Genomic DNA, 12,893 nt, shown 5'->3' with positions numbered 1-12,893 from the left:
AGGAGCAGGGATTCAAACCCACATCCAACTGACTCCAGAACTTACAACCAAACTAATTAATGGGATGTGTCAAGTAAATTTCTATTTTTCCTATTTTTTTGACGCTTTCATGCACCTGAAGGAAATAAGCACATTTAATTCATAAGGCTTACAACACATTACAAACAAACTTACAACACCCCTAGAAGGTCAGAAGTTTGCTGACCACCTAGTACAGGAGTCTGCAGCAAACTTCCTCCATAAAAGGCATTTAAATATTTAGGCTGTGTAAGCCACACATCTGTACCACTGTAGAGAAGTTTGGGGCCGCCTGACCTAGTGGAAAGGGCAATGAGTTTAGAGTTAGGGAACTTAGTTTCTAACCCTGATTCTTGCCTAAGCCAGCTGAGTGACTTTGGGCCAATCACTTCCCTTCTGTTTCTTCTGTAGAATTCTCTTTTCAATTGACTGCAAAAATAAGGTTAAAATATATTTTAACACACCAAAATGTTAGCTGCAGATTCTACATTAAATCCATAGATAATGAACCAGTGGCAGCAATACTTTAAAAGCATAAACAGAAAGTGAATTTGCATTTTAGTAGTACCTTCTATGTGTCAGGTGCTTTATAAAATACAATCTGACTTCATCCTTCATAAATGAAGAATGTCAGAAGTGAAATCACAGGTTCAAAGTCAGAGAGCAAATGGGAAACCAGAATCTAAGCCCAGCTGGCCACTCCCTCAGAAGCTCAGTGCTGCTCTGCACATCGAGGACCTGGTCTAGGTCAATGAGCCCTCGACTGATGATTCTGCAAACGGGTGACATACGATTACTTTTTGGGGAGGATTTTGGAGTCAGGCCTCACTTCCCCCTCTGAAGGACTCTCCCTCTCTGTCCTCATCTGTCTTGTCCACCTCCTCTCAAAAAGATCATACTCCATTTGGTCTGAAAAACAATGTGAGAATCTGAGGTTTGTTTCCTTTGGTTCTGAGTGGAAGGACTGTGACTCATGGTTGTCCAGAATGCCAGGTCAAAGTGGTCTGAGAAAGCAGGGAGGGAGAAAAGGAGGACCAAGCACTTTCTCAAAGAAGCTGTGACTGGTCCTGCTGCCCACACCAGCACTGTGGGTCAAGTTGGTTTCGTATCTCAGAACTTAGTCCTAAGGTAAAAGTCTATGTGATGAAACATAAACCTGTGAAATTACCCAAGTGCCTCTGACCTTGTCTGTCTCCTTAACCACCCACTGCAATTTAGTTTATAGGCATCCGTTTAAAACTGTACCTTAGAAATGGGGTTGGGAAAGGGAAAGTGAAACCAAACAAATGGAAATCATTATCGTTGCTTTCTTTACCCCAAAAAAAGAAGAAAAGCAAAAATATTCCCCAAATACAGAAGGGTGCATGTGTGTCTCCACTGTCAAAAGCAAATTTTTTTTTTTTTTTTTTTTTTGAGAAGAAATTTCACTCTTTTTGTCTAGGCTGGAGTGCAATGGCTCAACCTCAACTCACTGCAATCTCTGCCTCCCAGGTTCAAGCAATTCTCCTACCTCAGCCTCCTGAGTAGCTGGGATTACAGGCATGTGCCACCATGCCCAGAACATTTTTGTATTTTTAGTAGAGACTAGGTTTCACCATGTTGGCCAGGCTGGTCTCAAACTTCTGATCTCAGGTGATACCACCACCGCCTCGGCCTCCCAAAGTACTGGGATTGCAGGCATGAGCCACTGCGCCCGGCCAAAAGCTAATTTTTTTAAAAGGCAGGGCCAGGCATGGTGGCTCATACCTGTAGTCTCAGCACTTTGGGAGGCCAAGGCTGGGGGATCACGTGAGCCCACGGGCTTTAGATCAGCTTGGGGAACACAGCGAGATCCCATCTCTATGGAAAAACACTGGTTGGGCATGGTGTCATGTGCTGTAGTCCCCCCAGCTCCTGGGGGAAGAGGGAGTAGGTGAGGGGGGCGGGGCGTTAAGGCAAGAGATCTCTTGAGCCCAGGGGGTCAAGTCTGCAGTAAACCATGATCACACCACTCTAATCTAGCCTGCGTTTGACAGAGCGAGACCCTGTCTCTTTAAGGAAAAAAAGAAAAGAAAAAAGAAAAGCCAAACTCCGTAGCTAAGCATTCAAGGCCAGATTCTGATCAATCTGGCTAGAACACACTCACAGCAGCTCTCCTGCCTTAATCACTTCAAGTGGGCATAAACTGTGCTCCAACCACATGGCCTCCATCCTACTTCACCACGCCTGAGGAGCGCAGGTCCCCTGCTGTTCCCTCTGCCTGAAGGAATGAGGGGTGATCTGCTCCCTTGCTGCCTGCTGAAACTCCACCTCATGAAGCCCAGGTCGAATGTCACCTTCCAGAAGACACACGTCAAAAACTCAAAGGAACTTTTACAGACAGATCATCAGTTTCAACTCCTTCATGTTGCCTCTGAGGAAAACAAGGCGCAAGAACGTTAAGGGACTTGCTCTAAGTCACACAGCTAGTCAGTAAAGACTTGGTCTGGAAAGAAGTCAGCAGGTGGGGTGGGCAGCAGGAAGGAGAATGTCCAGGTTGACCGCCCTGTGAGAGCCCTCTTCTCCTCTTCGCACAGGCCACTTGAACCCTCTCCAGACTCTACCCTGCATTCCAGGTTACAGCTGTCTGTGTCCACATTTCTGATTGTCTTTTTCAGAGAGGTCCAAACCATATCTTACCCATCATGTTACCTTAATACTTAGGTACCCTTGGGCCTTCAGTGAGTCCCAATAGTCATTCAACAGACAAAACACCAGCCTCCACCACTCTGGGCTTGTCTACCTCCAATAAGCCTCCACGCCTTGCCAGGGAGCCACCTAAAGTACTGCTCACTCCCCACCACTCCTCACTGAAACCCACAGACACACACCATGATCTCCACAATCTGACACGAAAGTCTCTGAACGGCCCTTCTTACCTGTGATAGTTAATTTTAGGTGTCAAGTTGACTGGATGAAGGGATAACCAGATAGAGAGAACAGGTAGTTTTTATTTCTGGGTATGTCTGGGAGAGTGTTTCCAGAAGAGACTGGCATTTGAATCCATGAACAGAGTAAGGAAGACCTACCCATACCCAAAGTGTTGGGCACCATCCACTCAGCTGAGGACCCAGATAGAACAAGAAAACAAAGGAAAGTCAAATTTGCTTGTTCCCTCTTCTGGAGCTGCGAAGTCCTTTTTCTCCTTCTCTTGGACATTAGAACTCAAGGTTCTCCAGCATTCGGTCTCCAGAACTTGCACCTGCAGTCCCCCATGTTCTCAAGCCACCATCCTCAGACTGAGTTATACCATCAGCTTCCATGGTTTTGAGGCCTCTGGGCTTGGACTGAGCCACACTACCAGCCTCCGCAGCTCTCCAGCTTGCAGACAGCATATGGTAGGGCTTCTCAGGCTCCATAATTCTATAAGTCCATTTTCATACTGCTGTATGAAGAAATACCCAAGTCTGGGTAGTTTATCTCCATTTCTCTGGAGAACTCTAACCAAGTACCCCTCCAGCCTTGTTTCCTGACACTCCACCTGTCCAGAGCACCACAGGCTCTCCCTCACCTCTGCAACTGATCCCACTATTCCCTCTCCAGGAAGACACTTCAAGAGCTCCCTTTCCCCACATCACTTCTCCATGGCTAACCCCTACACATTCTTCATGACTCAGAATGTCTAAGAAATAGGCCGGGCACGGTGGCTCAAGCCTGTAATCCCAGCACTTTGGGAGGCCGAGACGGGCGGATCACGAGGTCAGGAGATCGAGACCAAACCACTAGCCGGCCGAGGTGGCGGACGCCTGTAGTCCCAGCTACTCCGGAGGCGGAAGCAGGAGAATGGCGTGAACCCGGGAGGCGGAGCTTGCAGTGAGCTGAGATCCGGCCACTGCACTCCAGCCTGGGTGACAGCGCCAGACTCCGTCTCGAAAAAAAAAAAAAAAAAAGAATGTCTAAGAAATGACCTCCTCCAGGAAACCATTCCTGACTACCCTCTCTCCCAGGTGAGGTGCCCTCTTCTGTGCTCCCAAAGTACCCCGGCATCCCTCCTCCACCAGGCGGTTCTCAGCACACACATGCCCCACTCTCCACTAGACCATAGCCTGAGGCAGGAGCTGCATTTGCTTCTCCAGCACTTAACACAATACTCAACACATTAAGTCAGACTGAAAAATTGTCACTCACTAGTTACCTTCAGATCCAACAAACATACAGTGTATCATTTCACCAAAATATTTTAAAATATGTAGACCCTATGAATATGACAGCATAATATCAGCAATACCAAGGGGACACGTCCACAGATCACAGTGAAAAGCTTTACTACACACCTAGTCTTTAAATAAAGAGCTTAAGATGCATGATGGCATTAGGAACTGCCAGGCACTCCCCACTTCAGGAGTCCCGTTAGAGAGGTGTGATGACATCAACAATATGGTAGCTGGCCATGGTGGCTCTGGGTATACACGGACTTGGTGCATCAGGAGGGAGCACAGATCCACGAAGTACAGGGGGAGAAGAGGAGAGTGCTGACTAAGGTGGTGGCCAACAGGAGGCTGGAAAAAGGAAAATCCCTCCCCCCAGGAAGCCTCAAAAGCACCCACAGGCCGGGCGCGGTGGCTCACGCCTGTAATCCCAGCACTTTGGGAGGCCGAGACGGGCGGATCACGAGGTCAGGAGATCGAGACCATCCTGGCTGACACGGTGAAACCCCGTCTCTACTAAAAAATACAAAAAACTAGCCGGGCGAGGTGGCGGGCGCCTATAGTCCCAGCTACTCAGGAGGCTGAGGCAGGAGAATGGCGTGAACCCGGGAGGCGGAGCTTGCAGTGAGCTGAGATCCGGCCACCGCACTCCAGCCTGGGTGACAGAGCGAGACTCCGTCTCAAAAAAAAAAAAAAAAAAAAAAAAAAAAGCACCCACAGGAGTCCCCAGGTACTTATCTTTGGGAGGTGAATACAAAGTAACTTCAGGAGACTCTGCCTGAGATGCTACTGGGGCACCCAAGACTGGAGATTGGTGGGCTGTCAACAGATGGCTAGATGGAAACTCTGAGCCTCACTGAACTCACAGTATCAGATTCACACTGGATGATTAGAAACAGCACCCATGGGCAGGGAACTGAGATAAGAAGGCAAGCAGCTAGCACAGGAAGAACTGATACTAGCCTGCAGAAGCATACGTGTTACCCAGACTTGAAGGGAAGGAAGTGGGTATCCAGGTAAAGAGGGGGGACAGGAGAAAATGAGGAAAAGTTTCACTAGAAAAACAGCTGTCAAAAAACAGATAGGGTTTCAAAAGAGACTCAAGATTGAACATTTCAGGAAACATTTCAGGAAAATGTCTGTCTGTTAACCTGAGCTGGAGTTGGGACTGACGGAAAGGTGATGCTGCTTCCTTCCACTAACCAGCATAACTAATTTACAAACACCCTTTCTTAACTCTGCCCAAATGCTTACCCTCATTAACAAATGGCCCCCGCTCCGCAATCAGAAAATTCAGTGAGCCATAGGGATTAGTTTCATCTGCTTGTTGTCCTTCCCCATCTTCTACCCACCTGAAAGGAGACAGGAATGAACTCTACTCCTCCTCCTTAGGCGACAGCACCCCCACCCAGCCACACAAGGAACCCAGAATTATTACTCAATGGCTCCTCCCTCACTGCACCACTGACCATCAAACTGGGGGACAGGCCACCAAGTCAATTCCTCTTTCATGTTTTGAGAAATCCGTCAACTCTGGCCTCTTCTGTCCAGTGCCACAGCGTCTACTCTACTTCCTTACTCATCATCTTCCACACTCACTGTTGCAACAGCCTTTTGTCCTCCTGCTACCTCCACATCCTGGCTGCATCCACTTCACCAGATTTATCTTCCTAAAATGAGCAATCTTACCACAATTGCCTCGTCAAAAACCTTCCATGTGGCCGTTTGCAGTGGCTCACGCCTGTAATCCCAGCACTTTGGGAGGCCAAGGCAGGTGGATCACGCTGAGGTCAGGAGTTTGAGGGCAGCCTGGCCAACATGGCGAAACCCCATCGCTACTAAAAATACAAAAATTAGCTGGGCATGGTAGCAGGCGCCTGTAATCCCAGCTACTCAGGAGGCTGAGGTGGGAGAATCGGTTGAACCTGGGCCATGGGGGCAGAGGTTGCAGTGAGCTGAGATCCCACCACTTCACTCCAGCCTGGGCGAAAGAGTAAAACTCCGTCTCAAGAAAAGAAAAAAAAAGAAAAAAAAACCCTTCCAGGTTCCCATTTTTTAGGAGATACAACCCAAACTCCTTAGCGTGACACTCAGGATACAATGACTCACGATCCAACCTAGCCTTTTTGGTTTCTGCCCTTCGACACTCTCCTTCCCACTGGACCAAGTGCTCTTTATTCCCGCCCATCTCAACTTCCCCCAAGGCCTTCCCACTGGGGGGCCCAACACAATCCCGCTTGCCCTTTGAAACCTAGTTCAAATACCATCTCTCCTTTCAAGTCTTTGCTGGCCCCTAAACACGGGAAGCCAATCATCCCTGTTTGTACCTGTTGTCTTGGTGCAATTACTGAAAGCACACATTTACTCAGAGTGCCCTGCTTTCAATGATAAATTATATGACCTTCCGACCTAAAACCTACCCTGACCCAAAGACAGAAATAGTACAGTGACTTGTGTTCAGTGTTTTGCTTGACATTGTGCTCCTCAAGGGTAATAAGTGTCTTTAGTGTGTATATCCAGCATTTAAAGACTGTTAGCACCTGACAGGGGTTCAATGAACATTGGTGGAAAGAAAGAATAAATCTCAGCTGGGAACAGTGGCGCACGCGTATAATCCCAGCACTCTGGAAGGCCCAAGAGGAGGGATCACCTGAGGTCAGGAGTTTGAGACCAGCCTGACCAACATGGAGAAACCCCATCTCTACTAAAAATAAAAAAAATTGGATGGGCGTGGTGGTACATGCCTGTAATCCCAGCTACTCGGGAGGCGGAGGCAGGAAAATTGCTGGAATCCAGGAGGCAGAAACTGCAGTAAGCCGAGATCACGTCATTGCACTCCAGCCTAGATGACAAGAGCAAAACTCCATCCCCCACCATTAAAAAAAAAAAAAAAAAGTTTAAAAAGTTATGAACATTTGGCCGGGCGCAGTGGCTCATGCCTGTAATCCCAGCACTTTGGGAGGCCAAGGCAGCCAGATCAAGAAGTCAAGAGATCAAGACCATCCTGGCCAACATGGGGAAACTCCATCTCTGCTAAAAATACAAAAATTAGCTGGACATGGTGGCATGCGCCTGTAATCCCAGCTACTCGGGAGGCTGAGACAGGAGAATTGCTTCAACCTGGGAGGCGTAGGTTGCAGTGAGCCGAGATCGCACTGCTGCACTCCAGCCTGGGCAACAGAGTGAGACTCCATCTCAAAAAAAAAAAAAAAAAAAGCTATGAACATTTAACCTTATAACTGTATTTGCTGAGTGACTTTTAATATAACGTTAAATATAATGCATCAAATTATATATGCAAGTTACCAATTTCTATAACTACATAATAGCAATGTAATCAACTTTTCAAAAAACATTCAAAACTGTTATTTTCCAGCAAAAGTAAAACTATTGAAAAAATTATTTTCTGAAAAGTGATTTTTCTTGTTTTCTTTGGAAACAGGGTCTGTCACCCAGGCTGGAGTGCAGTGGCATGATCAGAGCTCACTGAAGCCTCAACCTCCTGGGCTCAAGTGATCCTCCCACCTCAGCCTCCAGAATAACTTGGGACTACAGGCAGGCACCACCATGCCCAGCTAACTATTCATATTTTTATTTTTGTAGAGACAAGGTCTCACGGGCTGAAAAGTTATTTTTAGTAAACCTTTATTTCATATGAGAAAAAAAATTTTCTTTTTTCTCAGACGGAGTTTCACTCTTCTTGCCCCGGCTGGAGTACGATGGCGCGATCTCAGCTCATGCAACCTCTGCCTCTTGGGTTCAAGCGATTCTCCTTCCTCAGCCTCCCAAGTAGCTGAGATTACAGGCGCCTGCCACTACACCCAGCTAATATTTCGTTATTTTTAGTAGAGACGGGGTTTCACCATGTTGGCCAGGCTGGTCTCGAACTCCTGACCTCAGGAGATACACCCGCCTTGGCCTCCCAAAGTGCTGGGATTACAGGCATGAGCCACTGCGCCAGGCCTCATATGAGAAAATTTTTAACTTAATTAGCTGCTAGATATTCATTATTGGTGAGTTGAATAACCTTAATTGAATTAAATAATAAAACATAAATGATTTTCATTCAATTCTTAAATCCTTATATTTGAGGGCCAAATATAAGCAAGCCACAAGGCACCCAATAGTAGCCCATAAGTATGTGAAGGTAACCAACCAAGATGACTTCAAGATCAAGCAACTGACAAGACAGAAAGTCCTCCAATCACAGCCATCTCTATGTAATAAATTTGTTGGATTGACCTTGAATATATTCTGTACATCTTCCATGAACTCATTATCAATGTTGCTAGTGCAATACGCAAGAAAACCCAATGAGAGAAATTCAAATATTAAGAAATAAGCTTTTGCTGATTGAGCTTTAAAGGGCCACACACCATCATAATATCTAAGATGCTTGTGCTCCCCAGTAACCAGTTTTTGCCTCCAACGAGGAAGCAAGTCCTAACTTTTATGCTCCCAAATTTATCATACTAGCACCTAAAAAACACAAATTTAAAAATCAGTTTACCCAAGAACACCTCCATCCTACAGCTACCACGAGAGCTTCTCTACCATCATCATTCATTCACTGGGTACTTTTAAAGAAAAAGATTTCCATATAATTAGCCCTTCCCCCAAAAGAAACTTCCTCTCCCCCAACCTCCCCCTCATCCCCCTCCCCCCCATCTCAAGAAAAGCCTAGAACTTTAGAGCTAGAAGAACACTTAGGGCTAATCCAGCCCCTCCTTCTTCAGATAAGGAGATAAGGGAACTGAAAGAGCCCTCTGAAGTTGACAGACTTGATCAATCAAGGTCAACAGTCATGGGAAGGACCTTGTCTGTCTTGTTCACTGTTGTACCTCCAGGCTATTATAGGGCTTGGCACCTAGTCAGCTGTTTACACATGTAAGTGATGAACAAAGGGAAGAACCAGGTTACCTAAAACCTAGCCTGGTACTTTTCCAACTATATCACTTTGTCCCTTTTTTTTTTTTTTTTTTGAGACATAGTCTTGCTCTGTCACCCAGGCTAGAGTGCAGTGGCACAATCTCAGCTCACTGCAAGCTCCGCCTCCCGGGTTCACGCCATTCTCCTGCCTCAGCCTCCCCAGTAGCTGGGACTACAGGTGCCCGCCACCATGCCTGGCTAATTTTTTTGTATTTTTAGTAGAGACGGGGTTTTATCGTGTTAGCCAGGATGGTCTCGATCTCCTGACCTCATGATCCGCCTGCCTCGGTCTTCCAAAGTACTTTGTCCCTCTTAACTTCCCCAGAATATCAAATAATGGCCATAAAAACTATCAATATCAAATATGGCCACAGAGACTATCAAACTCTTCTTAAATACGTGAAAAGCTTCCTAGCTGAAATAAGCTATTTGCACACCCAGTAAAATTGAAGAACAGGGTCTTATGAACTCGAGGTTAGAGTTCTTCAAGCCCATTTACAGTAAGGGACATTCTACAAATAAGTCAAGGGTATCCAGTCTACAACACACTACTTCCTACTTGCTTACACTTATTAGAGCTCCTTTTTAGAGTTCTTGTACACAGGTCGTATCTTCCTAATCAGACTGAGAACCGTAAAGAGGCAAAACTATGTCTTCTTTAAGGCACCTACCAAGTTTGAGCACAAAGTAAATGCTCAATAAATGCTTGCTCAGCTTATAGCAATGGAAGTGGTACACTGTGAGGGACAAAAGTACATTTGGCATGAACAAAGAATTCTATTTGTATTTTGCTCATCAACTAGGACTAGTATAGTACCTAGCATGTAACAGAAGCCTAATAATGAATGAAGAAAAATAAATGAATGATATCGCAAAAACTGAGATGTTATTAAGCAACATCTTTTCTGAAGTCTTTCATTCATTCAACAAATATTTATTTACCAAGTATCTGTGTGCTAGGTTCTCTGCTACTCTGAAACTTCCACAGAGTTTCACTCACAGAAACCTAACTTCCCTCCGCACCAGCTAATGCATCTCATCTAGTAGGCAGTGCGCATAGCTGGGGTGACCATTTGTCAAAGTATGTCCGAAACAGTCCCAGTTTACACCTATTATCCCAGTATTAATTAATAATAGCACTGCTCAACAATGCCCTGATCTAGAGAATTACATGGCCCTAAGCACAGCAAATCTTCTCCCACAAACAGATGAGGATTCAAATATTTCACTCTACAGTCTTGGGACCCTCAATGCAAGGGACAGGCTGTAAGCAAGGGTTTGGACAGCCCAGCTTGCTCTCTTGTCTCTCTGTCATGTAAAGGAGCTGTAGTTCAGTTTTTGTTTTGTTTATTTTAAGGCCCACATTTAAAGTATAGTATTCCTTGTCAGGAGATTCCTGGCACTAAAGAGATGGACGGGAATCTTAACCGCCTCCTCCAGATCATCCACTATTGCATCATTTGAAACCAAAGCCTTCTAAAGGCAGCGACTTGTACAATTCAAGTCAGGTAAGATGGCAGCAACAGCAGCTGTGAGTGCTGGCTGCTGCTGGAGCCTCGGTCTCAACTTCAAGAGCAGGGAGAGCGCTGTCTCTGGAGTTGCCAGGTGCTGAAAGGAACAGTCAATAATAAATCAACAGGTCCGGCGCGCTGGCCCCGGGGTGCTCAGGCCCGGATGCGCCACGACTGGAGGAAGTGGCTAATTACTCACAGTTGAAACCAAAGGAGGCCGGAGCCGGTTCTCAAAGCGGTTTCCCTCTGAGGACCTGCTACGGGAAATGTCCGGGCCCAGTGGAGCGAGACAGAAGAAGCACCACAGCCTGGGCTGCGGCTTCGGCCCGCCAGCCCCAGCCCCTGGCAGCCCTGCCCTGCTGTCGCGGCAGGTACCCCTCTACTCATTCTTCCTCCGGCTGCCCGCTCTTTCCATCAATCGTAAGCCTTTCGGTTCTGCCACCAGGAAACTTCCATAGAAGGTGAGATTCCCAGGTCGAGGGATGATTCCACGAACAGCCAGAGGTCTAGTGCCGGGACTTCAGGGTCAGACTAAGTAAAGCACAGGCGTCGCTGAGCCGGCTCGGAACAACTCAGAGCTGCGGGTCCTACGCTCCCGCGCCCTCACGCCCATCCAAGTGCCGGCAGGAGGTGGGTCCTCCATCCCCACGACCCACCGGCCGGCGCCCCGAACCTCGGCAGTGCGTCCGCTCGGCGCGCCGCAGGGACCCTCCTAGCTCCAGCCGGGACAGACCTCCAAGGCCGGGCGCCCCCACCCGGAGCCCGCCCGCCCCAGAAAGGGGACCAAGGGGGCGGGGCCTCGGCCGTCCCAGCCGGGCTCACTCTTCTCTCCTGGACTCCTGTCCAGGGTTTCAGGGGCCGGGCCCGCAATCCCCATCGGCTCGTACCTCGTCCGCTTCCAGCTCCGCTCGGCTGCCTACGAGCGCCATGTTCCTCCTCCGGCTGCTGCCACCCAAAAACCAAGCAGGGAACTCAGAGCCGACTCCTGCTCTCGGCTCTGGGCTCAGCCCAGCGCAAGGGAGGGAGAAAGGGGACTGCCCGGCGCTCCCTCCCCGTCTCGGGCGGGGCCTGAGTGCAGCTACTCGATTTCCCCGCCCCCGGAGCCGGCAGGCCCACACCGCATCCATTTCCTCCCTGGACGCCGCGCCGCTGGCCGGGCCACTTGCCCGGCCCCCCGCAGGCTCGCCCCGCCCGCCCACGTGGGCGGAGTCACCTCCCAGATAAAGTTTCCCGGTCTGGCACTTTCCCAAGGGTTACCTGCCGCTTGTGCTCTGAGGTGGCTGGGCACACCTGGAAAGAAGCTAGAGAGCGCGGGGATGACGAAGCCAAGGTCAAAGCAGCGCCCCACCTGGGGTCCGTGGAAGCATCCACCTGGCCCTTGGTCCGGTTCCAGTCCTTTTTCCTCTCCAGGTGGCCACCGCATCTCGCAGATGGTGTGGCCTGAGGGCAGCCTTGGGTCACGGTCACTGGTCCCTGAGAGACTTCTGACACACCACCCGCCTGTACAGTAGGTGGAAGGACTCTGTTTGCTTCTGTGTTCAAAAAATTTAAAAAACGCGGGATAGAGATTTATACATCTTGGAACTCCTCTACCTCCCCCTACCCGGACCGTGTATTCTCTCCATAGCATCCTGTAGTTTGTAACTCCAAACATAGTTGTGTAATTCGTGCTTGAACTATAAAATCCATGAAGGTAGGATGCTATCTGTGCTCTTCAAGACTGTATCCCCAACACCTAGAACAGTGTCTTGCACATAGTAGGTGCTCAACATATTTGTTGGCTGAGTTTAAAAATTGAACCTTGCTTCTGACATGTAAAATAACTGGAAAATTAAAAGCTAGATCTTTAAGAATTTGGAAGAGGTCAGATTTACTTTACATACGGAAAAATGCACCAAGTTAAATGTGTAATTCAATGACAAGCGTTTACAAAACATCCCAATCATAATATAGAACATCCTGAAAAGTTTTCTGTGACCCTTTGCTGTCAACTTCCTACCTCCACTCCCTAGCCTCTGTCAGTCACTGATCTGCTATCAACATTGATTTGCCTTTTCTAGAATTTCATATAAATTTAATTAGAGCATGTGGTCTTTCATGTCTGGCTCATGAAAGGCTATTTAATAGTCATCCAGTGATAACTGTAAAAACAGCTAATAGTTATTGAGTCCTTACTATGTGCCAGGACTCTACTGAACCTCTTGCATATAGTATTTCATTTATTCTTCATAACCCCATAAAGTAGGCTGCTGTTCTCTTTCAGATGAGT

General features: G+C 47.7%; 1 protein-coding gene across 2 annotated transcripts in view; it reads right to left on the bottom strand.

Annotated features, from left to right (window-relative positions):
- TTC39B (tetratricopeptide repeat domain 39B) overlaps positions 1-11,782 on the bottom strand; it is a 143,768-nt gene extending 131,986 nt beyond the window's left edge. The window contains exon 1 of one of the 2 annotated variants that reach the window (XM_050759579.1): positions 11,512-11,782. In XM_050759579.1, the coding sequence (XP_050615536.1) occupies positions 11,512-11,751 (240 nt within the window). In that variant the 5' untranslated portion in view covers positions 11,752-11,782. Of the gene's footprint in view, positions 1-10,823; positions 10,898-11,511 lie in introns of those variants that run through there. The other variant, XM_050759582.1, reaches the window with a different exon arrangement.
- Positions 11,783-12,893: the final 1,111 nt, after the last annotated feature.

Source organism: Macaca thibetana, chromosome 15, assembly GCF_024542745.1.
Source record: "Macaca thibetana thibetana isolate TM-01 chromosome 15, ASM2454274v1, whole genome shotgun sequence".
Taxonomy (NCBI): Eukaryota; Metazoa; Chordata; class Mammalia; order Primates; family Cercopithecidae; genus Macaca; species Macaca thibetana.
The sequence above is the reverse complement of the archived record's forward strand: the minus strand, read 5'-3'. Positions and strand labels throughout refer to the sequence as shown.